The sequence below is a fragment of the Chaetomium strumarium genome (assembly GCF_033439665.1).
Source record: "Chaetomium strumarium strain CBS 333.67 chromosome Unknown B0T15scaffold_6, whole genome shotgun sequence".
Classification (NCBI taxonomy): domain Eukaryota; kingdom Fungi; phylum Ascomycota; class Sordariomycetes; order Sordariales; family Chaetomiaceae; genus Chaetomium; species Chaetomium strumarium.
Window position 1 is genome coordinate 103,757 of NW_026944434.1, and position 19,726 is coordinate 123,482.

At 55.2% G+C, this 19,726-nt stretch overlaps 9 protein-coding genes across 9 annotated transcripts; 6 read left to right on the top strand and 3 right to left on the bottom strand.

Moving 5' to 3' along the window:
- The first annotated feature begins 920 nt into the window (after positions 1-920).
- On the top strand, positions 921-3,276 carry B0T15DRAFT_257503 (uncharacterized protein). Its single transcript, XM_062863267.1, has 3 exons — positions 921-1,251; positions 1,414-1,532; positions 1,651-3,276. Exons 1-3 carry the CDS (start codon positions 1,119-1,121, stop codon positions 3,265-3,267), a joined length of 1,869 nt encoding a protein of 622 aa, XP_062718618.1. The 5' UTR covers positions 921-1,118; the 3' UTR covers positions 3,268-3,276.
- A 1,312-nt stretch (positions 3,277-4,588) lies between these two features.
- B0T15DRAFT_486426 (acyl carrier protein-like protein) lies at positions 4,589-5,327 on the bottom strand (the record flags this gene model as incomplete). Its single annotated transcript, XM_062866357.1, has 4 exons — positions 4,589-4,635; positions 4,703-4,832; positions 4,928-4,945; positions 5,097-5,327. 4 exons carry the CDS (start codon positions 5,325-5,327, stop codon positions 4,589-4,591), a joined length of 426 nt encoding a protein of 141 aa, XP_062718619.1.
- A 414-nt stretch (positions 5,328-5,741) lies between these two features.
- Positions 5,742-9,644, bottom strand: B0T15DRAFT_401693 (oxidoreductase-like protein; the record flags this gene model as incomplete). The annotated part of the gene is made up of 6 exons (XM_062865126.1): positions 5,742-5,818; positions 5,878-6,169; positions 6,283-6,310; positions 6,377-6,750; positions 7,710-9,430; positions 9,506-9,644. The coding sequence occupies 6 exons, from the start codon at positions 9,642-9,644 to the stop codon at positions 5,742-5,744; spliced, it is 2,631 nt and encodes an 876-aa protein (XP_062718620.1).
- A 1,444-nt stretch (positions 9,645-11,088) lies between these two features.
- B0T15DRAFT_576313 (uncharacterized protein) lies at positions 11,089-12,005 on the top strand (the record flags this gene model as incomplete). Its single annotated transcript, XM_062871026.1, has 2 exons — positions 11,089-11,566; positions 11,637-12,005. Exons 1-2 carry the CDS (start codon positions 11,546-11,548, stop codon positions 12,003-12,005), a joined length of 390 nt encoding a protein of 129 aa, XP_062718621.1. The 5' UTR covers positions 11,089-11,545.
- A 344-nt stretch (positions 12,006-12,349) lies between these two features.
- B0T15DRAFT_504150 (phosphotransferase enzyme family-domain-containing protein) lies at positions 12,350-14,225 on the bottom strand. Its single transcript, XM_062867488.1, has 3 exons — positions 13,984-14,225; positions 13,013-13,781; positions 12,350-12,959 (listed from the first exon to the last, which is right to left on the bottom strand). Exons 1-3 carry the CDS (start codon positions 14,047-14,049, stop codon positions 12,463-12,465), a joined length of 1,332 nt encoding a protein of 443 aa, XP_062718622.1. The 5' UTR covers positions 14,050-14,225; the 3' UTR covers positions 12,350-12,462.
- Positions 14,226-14,343: 118 nt separating this feature from the next.
- On the top strand, positions 14,344-15,566 carry B0T15DRAFT_257712 (uncharacterized protein). The gene is made up of 6 exons (XM_062863270.1): positions 14,344-14,372; positions 14,464-14,658; positions 14,719-14,740; positions 14,796-15,186; positions 15,270-15,403; positions 15,519-15,566. Exons 2-5 carry the CDS (start codon positions 14,536-14,538, stop codon positions 15,280-15,282), a joined length of 549 nt encoding a protein of 182 aa, XP_062718623.1. The 5' UTR covers positions 14,344-14,372; positions 14,464-14,535; the 3' UTR covers positions 15,283-15,403; positions 15,519-15,566.
- B0T15DRAFT_400731 (uncharacterized protein) lies at positions 15,286-16,245 on the top strand (the record flags this gene model as incomplete). Its single annotated transcript, XM_062865079.1, has 4 exons — positions 15,286-15,403; positions 15,519-15,649; positions 15,741-15,840; positions 15,974-16,245. Coding segments are annotated over 4 exons (621 nt in total), but the record flags the coding sequence as incomplete, so codon positions are not given.
- A 36-nt stretch (positions 16,246-16,281) lies between these two features.
- B0T15DRAFT_257681 (uncharacterized protein) lies at positions 16,282-17,000 on the top strand. Its single transcript, XM_062863269.1, has 3 exons — positions 16,282-16,381; positions 16,491-16,823; positions 16,882-17,000. The coding sequence occupies exons 1-2, from the start codon at positions 16,373-16,375 to the stop codon at positions 16,776-16,778; spliced, it is 297 nt and encodes a 98-aa protein (XP_062718625.1). The 5' UTR covers positions 16,282-16,372; the 3' UTR covers positions 16,779-16,823; positions 16,882-17,000.
- Positions 17,001-17,275: 275 nt separating this feature from the next.
- Positions 17,276-18,162, top strand: B0T15DRAFT_257645 (uncharacterized protein). The gene is made up of 2 exons (XM_062863268.1): positions 17,276-17,784; positions 17,854-18,162. Exons 1-2 carry the CDS (start codon positions 17,447-17,449, stop codon positions 18,056-18,058), a joined length of 543 nt encoding a protein of 180 aa, XP_062718626.1. The 5' UTR covers positions 17,276-17,446; the 3' UTR covers positions 18,059-18,162.
- The last annotated feature ends 1,564 nt before the right edge of the window (positions 18,163-19,726 follow it).

Here is a 19,726-nt window from a genome sequence, read left to right on the forward strand (position 1 = left end):
ACTGACCGCGGCACAAGTACAGAGAGACGGTGACTGTTATGGTAGATTCGGAACCGAAAAGGGACACTACACCGGGTTCAGGGAGGCGTATCAGCTAAGCATGTAGGTGTCCCTTTCGGGGTGGTTGCTCGCCTTGGAGCTCGTGATGCGGCATCACGCGGGCGCATGCGCATGCCCCTCTCCTCTCACCCCTCATCGGAGCCTGGCCAAGGCGCTAACTAATCCGAGGTGAGACCGCTTTTTGAATTGCATCCTTCACGGTGAGTTCCAACATGAGAGGTGAGCGTGGTGAGGTCCCGGTCCGGGAACTTGAAGACCATATAACCGTCAGCTTTTTCTGCCTTGGTTTAATGTCGTCAGGCGTCTGCCCTCGTGGTTCGGCGTCGTCAGGGATCGCTGTTCCCGACCGCCACGCTGATCAGCCGCATGCCAAATGCCGTGACATGCAGGTTCCACTGTCTGACAAATTGGCTTCTGACTCGGAGCGCTCTCGAAACGGCGTCGCACAGCTTTGGAAGAGGAGTGCTGAGCTCTCAACCAGATCAAGAAGCCGGGTCACAAGTGACTTTCTGAGAGTGCCATTGAATTTGGAAAGCGGAAATTCTGTAAACCGGGGTGAATGTTCGATCCGAGTCAACCGTAACCGGGATTGTTGGCTTACAGTTAGCTGGTCATTATTTCAGACAGTGGAGGTTAAACTTGCCTTTATCTCGGCGGCCTGATGACCAAAAGGACCACCTGCCTGGTGGTTAGCCAAGTCAGAAACCGGTTCAGAACATTGATACATCCATTCTCATCGCCAGTCTCCTTCCGTCTTATCCGGCCCCCAATATATACTGACCTCTCCTTTCCCAAGCTGCTTGCTAGGTGCTGGTGCTCTTCTTTCTTTCCCCGGTTGTTGTTCTGAGGCTTACCTACGCCCGTTGATGCCACCTCCGGCTTGGCGGCAGTTCTCGGGATTAAGCGCAGTGGCCCATGCGCTGCCCCTCAACCCGCCTTGCGTGCCACACATCGGGCCGCCCCTCCACTGGCCTAAATCTCCCGCTCGTCTGCCGGAAGCGCTGGAGAGGTAAACTGACATCCAACCCTCCTGCCGATCCACCGCCCGAAACCACAGCATGGCCGCTTCCCACCTGAGCGAGAATCGCCATATGCGTGGAGGAAGCCTCAGCATCCCGCCGCAGAGCGGCCGTTCCGGCATGATGGGCCCGACGCCCGCCGCCCGCTTTGACGGCCCACGGAGCCCGCCGAGTAAGTCGCCGCTTCTGTGCCTATTCTGCTCGCAATTTTTTTTTCTCATGAGAGTGCCGTGGCTGCCGGAGCCCACTGGGCGGAGGACCGGCGTCTTCGGCACAGTCTTTGCTTGGTCCAGGTCGGTACTGACATGAGTCTCTCGTTGTCTCTGCAACCCAGACACCTCGCATGTGCCATGCAAATTCTTCCGACAAGGCGCTTGCCAGGCCGGCAATGCCTGCCCGTTCAGCCACGACCTCACGACTGCATCGGAAACGGTGTGCAAATATTTCGCTAAAGTGAGTCTCACGTAGTTGCACCGACTTGGACTCGGTGCCGCAAGTTGGCGGCACACAGAGCCTGTTGGATACTACTAGTAGTAACCGTCGTACTGACTCTCGCGCCGCAACGGTACAGGGAAACTGCAAATTTGGCCCGAAATGCGCAAACATCCACGTGCTGCCCGACGGCCGCCGCATCAACTACGGGAAGAACGGCGTGACGATTGGCGCTCCGCCCGGAGTCGCCCTCGGCGTGCGCGTGAATCCGACGACATACCACCAGCCGTCCAACAGCGCGCTGACGAACTCGTTTCTGCGCGCCGATCCCGTGCCGACATACCCAGCTTCAACCGCCTACGGCCTGCAAGACGAGTCATATGGCCACCAGCTCGGCCGGCAACCGAGCATGGAGAACGGCCTGCCCATAATCGACACCACGTACAGCTCCAACCCCGCTTCTGCCTATGGTTCCCCGCGCGACGAGGACACGAACCGCTTGGGGCTCGGCCTCTCGCCGGTGAACACCACCGGCCTCCCGGCCTCGTTTGACAGCAACGGCATATCGCTAGCCGCGCGGTACGGCCCTTTCCCGGCCTCGGTGCCGTCCAAGTTCGGCTTCGAATCGCCCTCGCCTTCGCTCCACGCGGCGCGTGACGGCCGCACATCCGAGACTCTCAAGCTCCTGCATAACTCAGCCTTCGGCAGCAGCGAGAACCTACCCCCCGCCGCCATGGGCGCTAGCGAGTCAAACGGCTTTGGGAGCAGCCCGCCGGTCGGGTCCACCGCGATGGGATCGGTCTTCGGCAATGACGAGTACTTCGGAAAGCGGCTCATGCACAGCAGCTCGCTACGGTATGCCAAGCCGCGGCTGATGAGCAGCAGCGTACCCAAGATCGACCGCGACTGGGAGGCCGAGTTCATGTTCGAGGAGGACTACGTGCCGGGCACGCTGGCCAACGAGGTGCTGACCCCGGCCGAGAAGATGAGGCGGGGATCCTCAACCAACACCGTGCGGATGGCGGCCGACGGCGGCGCCGAACCGTCCGGGATCGAGTCTGTGCCGGTTGGCGCCACAAAGTTTGGCAGTCCTGTGATGGCGGCGAGTCCCAGCCGCTGGGGCCCGCTTTTCCAGCGCCACAAGGAGGACGATCTCGATGGTGCCGGCTCGGGCCGGTCGCTAAAGCACGTCTCGGCATTTGGCCATGTGGGAAGTCCGTTGAGGAACTCGAGCCTGGCTTCCGCGATCTCGGCCGAGCTATACGCCGATGAGTCCAGCAACGGCAATGGAGAGAAGAAGGACTCCGGGAACGAGTCCGTCTCCGCCCTGACCCGGCAACTTCGAGAGACCCGGCTATCCGAAGGCGGCTCCGGGAGCGCCAGCCCACATTTTCACCCCGCCGTGTCGCGGAACAATAAGACGGGCAACGCGGGGCCGGGTATCATCGGGAGAGAGCGGGAAAAGGATCGGGCGCTTGAACGGCACATCAGCGCTGGATCCATCACCTCCGGTGTGACAAGGTTTACCGCCCCGATCGACGAGGAGGACTCGCCATTTGTCTTCCGGATGGAGGAGGAGGACGATGCGCAGTCGCGCGCAAAGAAGCGTGGGTCCGGCGGCGCCGCCAGTCCGCTGAGCACGGGGTGGAGCTACGCCAATGTCGCGGCCAACACCAAGCGCAGCTCGAATGCCACTGCGAACACTCCCCAACCCGGGACCGGGAACGGCACCGTCGAGACGGTAGGGGGCAGATGAAATCTCGTTGCATCGATACTACATGATTACGAAAATAAAGCGGTGTCTGATGGAAGATATGATGACGATCTGCATGGAAGCATGGGAAAGGCGCGCATTGTTGTGTTTTCGGTGTTGCCAGGCCTGTGGAGGACGCGGCTTGGAGTTGATATATACAAAAGGCGGCTTACCCCGCCTCCCCCCTTGCATTCTTTTCTTCTCCTTCGGAAGGCGTGTTTGGTACAAACTTGTTTGTTATAGACGGCGTTGTTGGCGGGCGGTTCTGGCAAGTTGGTGGACTAGGAGACGGCGCAGAAACCGACATGGGGTCTAACCTTAATGTGATCTCTGTCTGTTAGGTTAAACATACTGTTTGTTTGGAATTGGGCTTGGTACACTGAGCAACTGGTTAATATCAGAGCCAAATCTGAGCTACGGTGGCGATATCAAGAACCGAGACACTTGGTTCCTGTTATTGTCGGAATGGGCGCGGCTGCTCTAGTGACTGATACTGTGGGTAAGATATGGATGGGTTGTGCAAGTAGTATACATCAAGACTCCTCACCCAGTCACTTAGTGTGAGTACCTGTAGAATTCCCCGAAGGTGAGGGAGGTGTACAGCAAACCTCACAGTGGCCTGGACAGTCTCCGGCCGCGGGAGTGACGAAACCCAACTCGCCGGGGAGACCCTGACCCTAAGCACGGGCAGTAGAAGATGAAGCAGTGTATCAGGAGACTAGGACCTAAAGAGAACGATATAGCAGGGCTGTCGCACCAGCGGATCTCCTACCTACCTCAGCTTCGGAAACAGTACCTTAGGCAAGGCGAATGAAAGGCACATCCGGCGTGCCAGTCCACCTAACGACGGAAGTGAGAGAGGTCAGGGGTAGACGTGGGAAGTAACTACATACTTAGCATGTCTCGGCAAGGCGTACCGTGAGACCCCGGCCACACAGGTACCACATGGTGTGACGATGAGCGCTGCGACGGGGTGAGACGTCGAGTTTGGACCCGCCCGTTACTAACGGCAGCAGATGCCCGGCGGCAGGGAGAATGAGGAAGTATCATCACCTCGGTAACCGCGCGTGCCGGTGTTCAAGGATCCAGGCTCGCGTGAAGACCTGCGGCAATACAGGTGCAAGGCAGAAGCCCTCGTCATATCTCCCATTGAGGACACATAATATCTCACACGCACGCGGTCTACCCAACGCAGGCCCGCCAATGTAGAAGATTAGCGTCTCATCCCCACGCCAAAACTACCGTCTAACCGGCCGAGGGAGCGGTGTGGAATGCCATGTGTTTTATGAGGTCATGGTATTGTACAGGCTAAAGAACAGACTGTCTAGTTCGCATCGGGCTGGCTGAGAATGTACTCGACGGCCTTGTCGACTGTGCCGCAGGAGCGAAGTCAGCACCGTGGAGCCTCGCAACTATGAGGCAAATAAGATCAACATACCACTGTGGATCGCATCGGCGTCCTTGTCGGGGATCTCGATGCTGAATTCCTCCTCGATGGCCATAACCACTTCCACGGTGTCCAGGCTGTCCAAACCAAGGTCGTTCGCGAAGTGCGCATTCTCTGTGATCTATCGTATCGAAGAAAATATCATGTTAGGTTCGAAGAGGGTCTCGGATAAGGCATATAGTAGCGGGTCGGCGATGGGTCCACGGTAACACTTACGTTGGCTGGGTCGTTGACCTGCATTGCCATAAGGTTAGCATTTGTCCCCAATCTCGAAACCAGGAATCGAATTTCAAGTAGAATCTGAATTTGCTAAGCCAACAGCGCCGCGGGAATTGGGCCAAGGCGAAGCAGATGCGCGGACAAAGTGTGCTTGCCAACAACCAACCTTGTCAAAACCAGATAAGAGCTGCTTGATCCGCTCGTAGACCTCTTGCCTCTCCAGGCTGCCCCCGGACGCGTAGCACCTCACCGCTTGCCAAGACACCGGCTTGGGAACGAAGGAGGCGACTTTGGGAGCCGGGGCGATAGCTAATCTCCTACCGGCAGCTGAGGAGATGGGGCGCATGGCCGTCCGCGTCGCGGCGGCGGCAGACCGGAGAATGGCGGTGCGGAACATTTTGGGAGGTGAGTCGGGGTTCGCGCGGAGGTACGGTCGTCGTGGGAATGGAAATTGGGCCGGCTCGATGCTGAAATGCAGGTGCAATCGAATCGGGGACGGCAATGGCGGACGTTGGGAGGTTGGCAGGACGCAATCGATGATAAATTTCTCGCCGAGTCGGGATGCACTCGACAGCTCGGATGCAGACGCCAAGCTCGACGGGGAAGCCGGATTGGCCCGTGCTTTTGCCGCTCACGTGACTCCACAGGAGTAGGGCATCCCGGCGACATCGAAGTCAAATTGGGCGGCGACAAAAGGAAGAATTCAGGTTTGCTTTCTGGTGTCGTATGCAGAGATGTATGTACAAGCTTGTCTACAGTTTTATCGCTCCCAGTCCCAACACAGATATGTTGAACACCAACGTGACTGCCCTTATCGGTAAGGAGCATCGGCCCTGATGACAGCAGCAAGCTCGGGTTCCCACTTGTCTCCGTTGGCCAAGAGTTTCTCTGCAGCAGGAATGTCAGTGGAACAGAAAGAAGGAAGAGGGGAGAGGGATATTTCGTACCCTTGTTGTACAGCAACTCCTCACGGGTCTCGGTAGCATATTCGGCATTCGGGGACTCGACGATGGCATCAACAGGACATGACTCCTGGCAGAAGCCGCAGTAGATGCACTTGGTCATGTCGATATCGTAGCGCGTTGTCCGCCTGGAACCATCGGCGCGCTCCTCAGCCTCGATGGTGATGGCCTGGGCGGGGCACACTGCCTCGCACAGCTTGCACGCGATGCACCGTTCCTCGCCCGAGGGGTACCGGCGCAGGGCGTGCTCTCCACGAAAGCGCGGGGAAATTGGACCCTTGAGTGAAGACAAGAGTCAGCGCCGTATCAACGATGCTTCCCTCGAATCATGCTGTCCGCAGCATTCCACCAGGCAATATCCCATTCCTCCGCCAATTCTGTTTAACGCACCTTCTCAAACGGATAATAAATCGTGTACCTTCACCCAACCAACATGTCAGCACAACAGCCCCGAGCTACCAAGAACAAGGAGAAGGCAACTCACGGCGGCCGGAAGAACTGCTCCAGCAGCACGTACATGCCGCGCAGCATCTCGGTCATGAGGAAGAATTTGCCGACCTTGTCGAACGTGCTCTCCTTCTCCTGGTCCCACTCGGTCGGTGGCCGCAGCCGGAAGTTCTTGGGCGGCGGGCCTGCTGGCGTTGCGTAGCCTCTCCTTGCGGCCATCACGAGCGCTTGCGTGGAAGAAGGGGTTGTGCGGAGCAGAACGGACGGGGCGCCGGCGCCGAAGGGGATCCGGCGCGCGGCCATCGAGACGGCCGTGCTGTGTAGCATTATGCTGGATATCGAAGTTGGAAGGTTGAAAATGCGTTTTGTTCTCGCGCGGTTTTCCGAGCTCCCGCGACGATGAGCGCGACGCTGCAATTGGTGCCAGCAATGGTTTGATCACGGCGTATTCGGTTGCCTGTTCAACTTGGTCGCCGTCGGGTGTTGGCGGAGAGTGGGGAGACGGGAGGCGATTCTGTGAGCTCCCTTGACGGCACTTGACGTTCTTCGCTCTGGAGCTTCAACGGGCGCCGGGATTTGGAGCCGCCACTTTGAGCGATTACATCTCCCGCGTGTTGATTGGTGAGAGGCTCAGCGGTCGGTCCTTGATTCCATCACGTGACCCTCGCCCCACCATCAACGGGCATGTCTCCAACCGGACTTCTTGTTACCTTACGTTAGCCTTACACCAAAACTTTGGAGGCAACGAGATCGCGCGATAACATAGTCGCGCATGCAAAACTACTACACATCATCCTGATCATCTGAATCGCTAGAGAGTCGCAATATTGCCGTAAACTTAGACCCTCCTAAGCCGCTCTGCGTGCTGTGTGCCAAGGACCGGGGCCTGTTCGAAGCGAAATACGCCCTAACCTTGCACCTGCGCCTGCCCCTGAAGTTCTGAACCTGGGCGTAAGCATTCCCGTTGAGTCCGAAAGTGAAGGTGTCGATTTGCCGTCCCTGGAAGTCAAGTTGAGTCTCTGGTATATTGTTGCTCGGAGGCGTGACCGCCTTATTGCGCAGTGTTTTACTACTTGGTCCTCGTATACCTGCCTTATCCTTGTGGTTGCTTGTGGCTGATGCATGTGGCGGAGGTTCCAGAGGCGGTTGGACATCAGGCCCTTACAGTCTAGTCGAAGACAAGACACAGTCCGGCTACCGGTCTCGGTCACACGGGGACAGAAGCACTTCTACTTCTCATTTCTCAGTTTAGCGTCCAAAGGTGCGGATAGGCATCGCAAGGCCTCAAGTTTCCATGAAACCGCACGCTTTGGAGATTACATCATAGTCCGCCCCCATGTCGTCCACCAAACGCCAATGTTGGCCGCTACAACCAAATCCAGCATCTTCAGTCCTTCGTCGTGGATGATGAGCTTACCCAACTTTGCTCTCTTCCCCCCGTTTCCGCCTCCCGCATGCTCCTTCCCCAGACTCAGATCTAGGTTCCCCTGGTCGTCCAACTCACCGTAGTCGTCGTACTCGTCGTCGTCTTCCGACTCGTCATCGCTGTGCCGCGACCGATGGTGCAAGAGCTTGCTGAACTTCGCTGACAACTGGTCGCCTGATTTGCTGTTGCGGTCACCTGTTTTGCCTTTTGGCCTCGTGGTCGGCAGGTTGAAGCGGAGCTCGCTGACGGGCTTTGCCCCCGCAAGAGCCGACGAGAGCTCATCTCCGCGCGACCTGCCCAGCCCCTGCGCATTATGAAGGCTTTGTGCCACCTCGCGTGGGTCAAGCCTCACGCTCGCCGGGTCCAGTATGTGGCGGCATTTCAGACTTCGGCCGTCCGTGCTTGTCCGGAACTCACATCTGCCATTCCACGGGCTCAGGAAGAAGTAGCCTTTTGGTCTCAGGCCTGGCCCGGGACGCGTGATGAGGACCGGGGATTGCCTCCCGTCGACTGAGTCGATCGAGGCGATGGTGGAAGCACTGCCCTGTCGCGAGTGTAAAGGCCTTCGCGATGCATCCTCGGGGGACAGATTAACCGGACTCCCGGGCCGATCCTTACGCTGAAAGGCCTTCTTGAAATTTGCCTTCCAGCTTTGGCCGTACGCCATCACGACTTGGCGGGAGAACCCGTCCTGGGTTGGTTTCCAGGCGGGATTGAGGAACGCCGCGGCGGTGTCTGCACCCATGGCTGGCCCTCCTCCGGGGTTGCGCGCCATCTGTTGCGAGAACGAATGTGCAGAGGTCGGTCTCAGGGTTTCCACCTCCGCTCGACTAGGCAGGTCCCGATACTTTGCATAGCCTGATGTCTCCAGGTGAATATCGATCATCTGCTGTGTATGCGCCGCTAGATCCCCCAAGTTGTCAGGGCCGAGGCTGGGATCGGCATTGTCGGGTGTGGGCACATTTGTCTGAAAGGCCGACACCTTGCCGACGTTGCACTGTGTTCCGGATGTTGGGTCGCGGCGGATGAGGGTTAGCGAGAATGATACGGATGACAACGGACGGCGTCCGACCTTCCCCGGGGACGGCGCCCTGCCAGGGTTTAATGGTGAGTTTGGGGTGGTGAGATGCATCCCCTGGCCGGCAAGGGAGTTGGCCAACGTCAGGCCCTTCGTTGGTGTCACAGGACGTTCCTGTGCCCCATGCAGGGGAGGGATAGGTGTTTCTCGCAGCCCCGGAGTCAACGTCTTTCGCTGTATCGGCGCAGCCGACGGCGTCGGCCGTTTTCGGAACATGGGGTTCTCCCGATAGCCCGCCACGGTGCCTTCGATCTGCTGCTGCGACTGAGAAGGAGGGGCTGTCGCAAAGTCCTCGGTGCTGATGGGCTGAGGCGTAACCTCGGGGGGCGTTGTCTGGCGTGCTGGAGTCTCCACACCTACTGTGGTACTCTCCGGCTTCGGGATTTGGACTGATGAGGGCAGTGGCTTCCGTGGGATTGTGCTTCTGGTGGTCTCGCTGCTGGATCGAAGCGGTACGGTATCCTCCGACCGCTGGACGCCCAACAATCCATCCTCGGGTGAGTTGAGATGGACATAATAAAGTGAGTTTGTGATATCCTCTCCAGTCACAGTCTTTTTATGTGGCCTGAACGTGGAGAGAATGATGTCTTGAAGTTGGCACGAGAGTCAGCAGCAGTCAGGGTAATGCTACGGCTGCATTACCATTCAGATTTGGCACGCACCTTGTGTGCCCGGCACTCGCGAGATGTACAGAGTAAGCGACTCCCGCACCTCCGGGTGGTAGGGGTACTGCGGCGGGTTTGCCGCCAGCGAGTTGATGGTCGACAGCGACCTTGCTTCCAATTGGGGCCTCGCCGACATGATCTCTTCTCCTCCCTGGGGATGAATGGCCCCAACCGGTGTGAAGTGGTGCCCAAGGGCGGATTTCCTGACAAACCGGAATGGGGTAAGGTATGTGAACTGTGAAGCAAGTGAGCCTGCGATTCGGAAGAGTGAGTCTTGGCTTCCAGCAGGGCTTGGTGACTTGGAGAGCGCAAGACTCGGTCAAGCAAAAAAGAAGAACGGCGAAGCAATATGAGCGCGACTTAAAACACCAGGGACGAACTGTTTGAGCGACCTAAGCAATCGGGTATCACGTTTAACGGTTGAAGAGCTATCTGGGAGTTTGCAGCTGGCGATGCGACTGGCACTTCCGGCTCCACTGTCCGGCCGAGCCACTCCAGCGGGCCAAAATCGGAACCGGTGACGTCGGCAGAAAACCGATTACCTGGTAACATTACTGGTACTTTAAAGCCGAGGAGTGCTCAGCCCGTCGTCGTCAGCGCTGGGAGGCTGTGCTCAAGCCAACTTATAGAAGTAGGCGCAGGATGTCTTGGATGCTAAGATATGCGAAGCTGATGCCAAACTCGCTGTATCGAGAAATCGTCCCTCTCCCGTCCAAAGTTGCAATTCCTGATGCTACAGCAGTTACTGCACTGCAGGTCGCAGGTGGGGCTGCAGGCCTGTGCCCCTTGACTGGGCGCTCGGACCAAGGCATCAACAGATGCCCAACATTGCGTCCCAATCCGCCAAGGAAGGCCCGGGATCTCCATAAGCTACGTACAGACCACACACGAACAAGCCACGGATTTCGGATTGCAAGGCCTCTCTCTCCTGACTTCAAGTCCTTTGGTCACTGGTTAAATGGCAGTTTCCAGGTTGATTCTTATATTCGTACGCAGGTGGCAGTGCACCGACCTCAGCCAGCCCCACATTCCGTCTGCGTGCCCCACATATCTCATCGCGCATCACATGCGGAAGAAATCCACGGTTGAGGGACTGTATCTAACCGCTTCCGGACCCTCCGTCACCTGCTAATACCTTACCTATAATGTCCCACGGTTAGCAGTTCAGCCATACTTCGCATATACCTTAACTATATGATGATCAAACGACGCAGCTAATAAGCACTACGCACCAAACGTAGTCGTGTATATAACAACAAGTTAGGTACTTTAGAGGCGGGTAATCGTCAATTGCTCACTTCCAGCCTTTTAGGGGTGACGGGAATGCTTATATCTACGTGTCATGAATTAACCTGCAGAGGCCGTGTGGGCCGACTTGCATGGTCTGCGGGCAGCGCCCGCATCCAATCATTACGGGCCAATGGAGATTGGGAACAACGCCAAGGAGCATTGTTGCAGATGGAACAATGGGAACGACAATTGTTCCAAATGTTCCAGAGACCTAGGTGCGAGGACGCCTAGGGGGAGGGTATATAGATCCATCATTCTGTCACTCATTCAGATAGCTAGCTTCCTCAGTGAGCAATTCAATCAGTAGTCTTCCATCTACTGTGCAGACATTGCGGAGTGCATTGCTGTGAACCTTTTCGCTTCACCGAGACCTACAGCCCGACCAGCATTACCTTCGATCGGAGAACCCTTTCAGAGGCAGGACTGCCTGGTTTCGTCACATCTTCGCCGTCCTCGCACTCAGAACATCTCCTACACCGCCGTCTGCTCCCCTAGCCGACAATACCCAAGGGCTTTCAGAACCAGGACTCCTATAAGAAATAACACTACATTAGCTTCGGTGTCCAAAGATAAAGGATGGGCAGTGGACATGGCACTAACCTGTTGGCAGGCCTGGATCTCTTGACCTAGAGCGTCGCACTAGTCCCGTTGTTGAGGAAATCGACAAGCGCCTCCCGGATTAGGGCATTCGACGATCTGACCTCCTGCTCCTGGGTTTGCGGCTCGACGACGGTGTCCCGAGCTATTATGACGGTCGCAGGCGCGCTGGTACGTAGAGCGGGAAAGCATTATAACGCTGTTTGAGCCCATCATATCGCCGACGATGAACCTGCAACAGACTAGACTTCCGCCAACGGAGCTCAACTTCGCGAAGACCCACGGTATCTTGTTCAGCGGTAAACAGAACGACGACCTAGAGTCCACTACAGGCCGCTTCTTAGCGCTGCTAGATAATCATATTGACCGTTCAGCTCGTCGGTGGCTCGAGCCAGGATACTATATCGACATCGCCAATATCTGCGCACTTAATGGGTACGGCGGCGAAAACATCCCGATCGCCTCGGCTCTGAAAATTACCTCTAGCCAGCCGAACGCCGAGTCCGAGTCTCAGGACCAGCCGATGCAGGAAGGCACCACTCCTAGAGCTACTGCCGTTGCCTCGATTGATGATGCTGTTGATGGCGCTCGAAGAGGGCTAAGTAGGTAAGGAAGAGGGGTTGCAGTGCTGGCACCAATCAACCACCAAGGTCAGTTGAATGCAGCCATCAAGGCGGCTTCAATCCGACAGTACCCACCTCTGGAGATGGTAATAATGACATCCTTCAATCAATCACCTCTTGGTGCTCTGGGACACACCCAAACCCACTGTCGTAAGCCCTCATCTGTGTGACAACCGTGGGATCCTGACTGTTTGTGTTCCAACGGATATATCGCCCGAACCCCTGATACATTTTGACGGCGGTTCGGCTGGAGGAGGATCTGGTGTGTCAAATACGTTGCATGAAATAGGGGATACGTCAGATAAGGATTCGAGGTTAGATGATAATATGGGTCGATAGAGAAGGTTACAGAGTGGTCGAAGTACCTAAACTACCTACCCTCTTTCCTCATGAAGTTCTCGCCAAGCTATCAGCTTATGTTGTTTCCCTCTTGAAATTGACAGTCTAGAATCCCAAGTGCTCCAGCAACCCGACAAGCTTCCTCTCGCTCATGGCTTTCATGTCCTTCCTCTGGTTCTCGTCCGTATTCATTCTTAGGAAGTCCCCGTTGGTCAATATAAATGGCAACAAGGAGCCTAAGAGCTCGTCGACATCGGCAAGTTTGTCAATCCCCTGGATCGTGCTCGGACGTTTCACGTCCAGCTCCTGCAGCTCGACCTCCCATGCATGTGCGAGCTCCCAGTCGACCGCTGGTGCACCTTTGTCAGATACTACCGGAGCCGGAAGAGGTGAAGGAAACCGGCCGGTGAGCTTGGCATTCCGAAGCGCTTCAGCTTCCTGCTTTTCTGGAGTTGTTCCACCGGACCATCCGAGAAATGAGCCACCGTTGGTGCTGAAGGAGCGGAAAAACTCGTATCCAGGATGCTGGATGCTGGCGAAATCGTAATCGAGAAGTGCTGTGATACGGCCTGTTGGTGGGTCGTAGAGCAGATTCTCGGGAACTGCGCTTCGGTTTCAGCGACCAATCGCGCAGAACTAGCATCCTGATACTCACCGAAATCTGCGTGTACAATCGTCCTGTCCTGCTTTGAAGTCAAGTGGGCAAAATAAGCTGGAAGCCCGTGTTCGATAAAAGCATCTACCCGCTCCCTGACCCCATTGGCACGCCAGCCTTGAAGATGCGGATTCACATCCACCCTAGCGAGTGCTGCTTTCAGGCGGTCCTTGTAGGACTCCTCCGGCGAAGACCAAGGTCCAGCCCCGACAGTAGGCATGGGTGCGCTGACAATGGCGCCGGAATCATCAAACGTCAGACCCCCCCAGCCCTTGATGCTCTCAGGAAGCTGGTAATCCTGCAGCGCTTTCAGCAACCTTGCCATCTGCGTCAGTATCCCCCGTTTCTGGTCCAGAGACATGTTGTTCCTAAACTCTTCGGCAAGCGGCGCTCCCGGCATCAGTTCCTGTAAGATCCACCCGATACGTCCGTGACCAGCACTGCCCCAGACGAAGATACGGGGGACCAAGGCGGGCTTGACATGGCGCAGGGCAGCAGAGGCGAGAGTGAGGATGGCAACTTCGTTCTGCACTCGCGTTTCTTGGTGTATGCCCTCAGCATCTGGGTTACTGCGCCGAACTATAAACTCCTTGGTGCCGGCCGGAATGGGGATGCAGCCCGGAAGATGCTCGAGCTTAGATCCCTCACTAGCGCTTCCGAGGCGGTCCGGGGTCCCAACGGGAAGCAAGAGGCGGTAGACAAAATTATTGTACTTGAAAGGAAAGTCAGGTTCGTACTGGACCGGCGTGATCTTTGTTTGCTCCGCGTCCTATTTCGAGCCATCACTGTTAGTAACCTTGGCCAAAGAAAGTGGAGAAACTTGCGGTGGGAGGGTCAGTTGTAATGCGGAGCCAGCCAAGTGCGTGGGTATTCTTAGCCTTCAGGCGGACGCGAACACTGGCCCGCGCCAGACGGAAATGCGTAGCACTCAGTGGGATTCAACCTTTTTTCGAAATTCCCAAGCGATTGACCAGAAGTTCCTGAATATAGTCGAAACGTTCCTTGTATTTCGCGTGGTTGTGAGAAAGGGCTGCCATGTTGGCTTCGATGGTTGAAAAGGCAAGGGCGGTCTATGATGTTGCACTTGCTAATAAGGCATTCTCCGAAATGATCAGGAAAGGAACTGGTGGTGTGCAAGTTTGGGAATGAAACCTCACGGGATGCTGGAGCTCAACGAGAGGCCCGTCCGCGCTCATGCAGAAGGAAGCAGGGTTCGCCATAACTATAGCTCTCAACAACACCCAACAAACAACCGAACCCGACACCATCACAGTATGTAACGCACTGTGTCAGGTACATCGGGATTCAATGGAGGCTGCTCCGGCTGAGGCGGTAGGTGACCATAGGCACACTGAATGAGGTGATTAATTAACTTGGCCGAGCGGGGTCTGCGCAGGCAGCCCGCAGGCACCTACGGTCCTAAGTGATCAAAATGAGTCTGACTCTGACAGAGAAGCGAACCGGGCAAACCACTCACTCCCATCTATTCGAGCTGGAAGCATCTCTCTCTGCAGTTGACCGCCATGGACCCTCGTACCGCTGAAGTACCCAGCAAGAGGGCTCGTATATTCAACAGAGCGAATAACATTATTTTCTGTCTCCTTGCGGTTTTGTTTTGCTCTGCCGTGCTTTTGAACCTGTGGGCTGTTCGTCAACCAAGCACACGTTCACCTCAACCGTCACTGATATCCTGTATTGGAAACCAGACGACGAATGCCTTCGGTAACTGTCAGCAGCTTGTCTCTACTCCCATTCTTTGATACCCAGTTAACAAGGTAAAAAGATCCCCTGGAACGGCTGGTGACCACTGGGCCTGTGAGATTCGAGGCCGAGCTCTTCTCTACCTCCGTGTATAACGGCCAGCCACGAAAAGAGCTTGTTGAAGATAGCATTCCACTTAGAGAGACCGATCAGGACCCCGACTTAGACCACTACCCCCTCATGGACGGTCAACGCCGTACGCCAAGCCACACATCAGCATCTTCAATGTGTTTCATGGTGTTTCTCGCATTCGTTCTGGGTTCCATCCTTTGTGCGGCGATGTCCATTCTTCTAATTCCTCGACTCGCTAAACAAAAGATGGACGTGGAGTCAGATCGTCATTGTGCTATGCGTATGGCACACTATTGTGAGTTGGCTCTCGTTCAAAATCCTCCCTTTTCTTCTTCCCGACGGTAAGGTATCCTAGGCCGCCCACGAGGCACATTTTTGTACGTGCTCTAAACCGTTGTTCCTTGCTAATGATGAGTTGCATCAGGCGCCGGTACTGAAACGAGGTCGAGAAGACATATTCGACAACGACCTTCAATGGAACCTTCATGCAAGAAACAATCTACCGTCGTCTTGGATCGCCCGAAGTGGACTCAGCATGGGAGGCTCTAGGTATCGATTGTATGTCACAACATCACAGACTGTATTCCCCGAGTAACCGGCAGCGTCCATCTGAGGCATGATCAGAGGGCATTAAACGGGAGTCTCAAACTGGATAATGCTGATGGACGAATAGACAGGCCTTCCGTCATTCCAGAACAGGAAGGGCATGCGGGCGGACTTACAAAGCATCACGTACAACGAGCGAAGAAGTACGAGGGGGGATACTCTGTGCAGGTGGAAGGATTGCACCACTTACATTGCCTGGTATGTTTGATGATGTACTCGAAGGACAGCGGGGCACGATCATAAACACTATTCGTCTGCTCCGAGTCAAGCCTGATTCTTTGCAATGCAGAACCTGGTCCGCAAATCGCTCTATTTCAATTACAATCATTACAAGACGATAAATGATGATGATTTCGATGTTGAGGAAGACATCCTCAAGTACCACGTTAGTAAGTTTAAGCCTCACTTTCCACTACAGATTGGGACTTTGGGGTTTGGCTTTCCAGAATCAGGCCTTGGAATGCCCCCTCCGTTGCCAACTTCGTCTATTATCATGATACTAACTCTTGGTACAAATCCCAGCACATTGTCTAGACATCATCCGGCAAGTGCTCATGTGTAATGCGGATACGGGTGTACTGGGGCAGGTGTGGACACAACAATCTTCGAGGAGGCATCCTCACGCATTCCCGGACTTCAACACACGACACACGAACACGAGTCTCTCCGCCAGAACACTCATTGAATGTGCAACAGTTTACCAAATATCGTGCTCGTGCCCATATCCTTGCCACTTGACGAGGTACTCCATCCGCCTTCCTGGTCGCCGTGAGTCCAGGATCTCCTCGACCTAAAAATACTCGGTTTCTTGAACCTCCTTGGCCATGGAAACAGATTTTGAAAGGAGGTCACACCCCATTGAACAAGGTGCGAAAACACACAACACACGCACCCATCCACAACTGGGCGAGCGTCGGAGGGATGAAGCAGGTCAGCATCTGCTGTTCTTGTACCGGGCCGCGGGCAGCAACAACAAGACGACGATGAATTGAGGCCTCAACAACGTTGTGCTGACGTGTGGAGAATTGGTGGTCACCAGGCTTACAGTCTACCTCGACAGCCAGGTCTTTTACACTCCCCCCCCTGCGGCGGCGGCCCCAAACCGGCTAGTCGCGGCCATCTGGTTCGGAACGTCAATCCCTCTGCAGCCATTCTCGGGGCCTCCTTACGTCCACCGCTACCACAGGACGCACATGATGCTCATCGTGATAGTACCGGGAAGTCGTGGCATGATGCTGTCTTGATCCCGAGCGATGATGAGTCTGATGCCGATCTCAACGGTAGCCGATCCGATCCACGTCTTTCCCACCGCTTGACAAGGTTCTAGCTGTTCTGCCCCACGAAGCTCAATCTAACGGCGTTGCCGGTACTGGTATGTGGACTAACTCGCTATCTCTGGGCTGGTCTATTAGGTTAATACGCTTCAGCAGGTGAGGATGTCACTACCCCTCCCGGTGCTAGTGGCGATAACAACGTGAAGGAGCCATCGGCTACCGGTCGAGCGGGCGCGGGCAACAACGGTAATTCTGTTTGCGCGGGGAGATCCTGTCGACAGGGTCTCGGGTGTCCCAGACACCCCGACCTGTAGTACAGATCTTTGGCCGGAACTGGGACGCCGAAGAGCCCAGAGCCGAGGCGGACAACTCGTTCCATCCTCCGCACACTCTCCCTGGTGGCTTCTCCAAACGCTGGCGAGACCGGGCCGTCGTTGGATGGGGACGGCCTGTCTCGGGAAGGAGAATGCACTGCCGAGACGGCCGATGCCAAAGACTATCTTCCTTCAGCCAAAAGCGGGAGTCGCGAATGCCCCCGTTGCAGTGATGGCGGTAGCGAGGGTGGCGAGCCCGAGCTGGCCAATACTAAGCTGCCTCTGTAGCCGCCCGACAGCTAAGGTCGGATCGACTTTCAGCGCAACGTCGGCGGATATTGCAATACCAATCTCGAAGAGGACGACTGTCCCCCCCGTTCTAGGTGGCAGAAGAGAGAAGTATCAGAATGGTTGTGTCGTGCCGCCACACGCGCAGGAGAGTCGAGCAAGCATGCCAAGTTTGGCGGGTGATAAAAGCGACCGTAAGCGTGAGCTGGCTAATATCCAGCCGTCCCTTCAGCCACCCGCCGACCAAGACCAGGTCAGCTTTCAGCATAATACAGGTCGTCGTCGTCGACGTTACGATGCCGACGTCGAGGGAGGACTATTCTTCCATTGTAGGAAGTGACGCCAAGCAGGGCAAGGATAAGGATATTATCCGACCGCCACTAGGGAAACGCCGCAGGGCAAACACTTCGGCCCTGGCAACCTGTAGAACGGCGCCCAAGCGGCGAATATGTCCAGAGTACGCCAACTCCCAATCACTATATACTCAAAGACCACCAGCAACCTAAGATCCAAAGCGCCGCCAAAGTCGACGCAGCAGTTCCATACCGCAATCTTCAAGGGGACCCGCTTTGGAAGAGAAGATAGTCGAGGACGCCTTCACTAGCTTTAAGGAATGGCCACTCGAAGCGGTTCTCAAGCGCGTTTTGGTGGGTGGGGAAGCGATTTTTCAGGTGGAATATCTGTTGCGTGGGACAGGCAAACTGGTCATGTCTTGTGCCTATATTCCGTAGAAAAGGAGCAAGAGGACAGAAAAACCCTGATGTGTGGGGAGAGCCAGGCGAGGCGGGGCAGGCTGGAGTATATGGACCAATGGGGCCTACGCAAACACCCCCCTACAGACTGCCTCGCCGGCGAAGAAACGAAGCTAGTGCTAATCTTCTCCTTCTATATACAAGGAAAATCCATGGTGTTGAAGCAGTACTGTATCATCCACCCCCCTATTGATGCCCGAATTCAACAGATGCAGGCAGGCAAGTGCCAGCAAAACTGATAGTCAGGAGAACGGCGTCGGGATCAGGAGTCTTCCTGGCACCCCATTCGTCTGCGTCCACAGTTATATTTGAGGTCTGGAAGAGGAGCTTCTTGGTATCTATCTTTGTCAACTTAGGTTGTAGTAGGGGCTTGTTCCTACTATCCGGGTAGGCAATGCCTGACTGCTGATATAGTGGGCTAGTCGTCGAAGTTATATTCTTCTTTTTAAGTAGTTCCTCCTTGAGATGCCAGGTATCAGGAGCCTTCTTTGGGAAACAGGCCCAGCAATCTGGTCCACCGGGGTGCCAGCTGTACACTTTACAGTGGCGGCGGCCAGGCTTGATCATCCCGGAGCACTCGTTGTATTGAACAACGCGTATATCGTTAGTTTTCTTGTTCTTGTTGAGATCAATAGAGGTTATTATAGGTCGGTAATTCTCACTGACAGCTTGTGCTTAGAGCTCCACTATCAAGTCGGCCCAAGTCAGGGTGTCGGTCTAAATACGAGCTATATAGTGAGTATAAATGCCAGGGTAATCAGAGGCGATACCCTTCAACATAAGCTATATATAGGCTTTGTCGGTTATTTTGAACTCCGAGGCCTCAGGGCGTTCGTTAAAGTAGTTGATCCGGGTCTAGAAAGCTGGAAGCGAGTCGAATTCCTTAGAGGCGAGCGTTAACAAGCTCGAGATATAGGTTGATAAACACACCGACAGTACCTTTCTTATAGTACTGGATAACGAAGTCGAGCGTCTCTTTCAGGTTGCTTTCCTTAGCGGACTATTCAAGGCTATATATAGTGTTCTAGACGTTGTAGTCTAGAATAGTAGCTTGGATATAATCGTCAACGTTAAGACGGTCGGTCAACCACTAGCGCTAGGCACAAGGGTCTGTAGGTTCGGGGACGTCTTCGTGGATATAATTGTCGAGTTTGAAACGCTTAAGTGCTCGTTCCAGCTTCTCGCGCCACGTATTGAGACCCTCAGCTCTTGCAAGCTTCTGGATTAAAGGGATCTAACGCGTCTATTGCTGGCTCTGAAGCTAAGCAATTTGTTGTTGCTACAACCTCAGTAGGTCAGACAGTGTTGCGAGAGTACTCGCAACGTCGTTTTCGTACAACACTTTATTGGTTCGTTTCGGTCTTCCTCTTCTTCTTCTCTCCTTTTCTCCGAGATTGGTTGTACTCGTAGAATTGCCACCAGATAGTTGCAATACACCTCTGGGACCGTTACAATCATCAAGCCCGTCTAATATTTCACGTAACTTTTCTCTTTGTGATCTGACCTCTGGCGTCTCGGGGCAGCTCCGCCGATGTGCTTGAATCCATTTCTTATCCCACTTCTGATCATCCTCAAGCTCGTAGTTGAACATCCATTGTACCGATTCTCGTCGTGACCCGATCTCCGGCGTCCAGAGGCAGCCCTGCC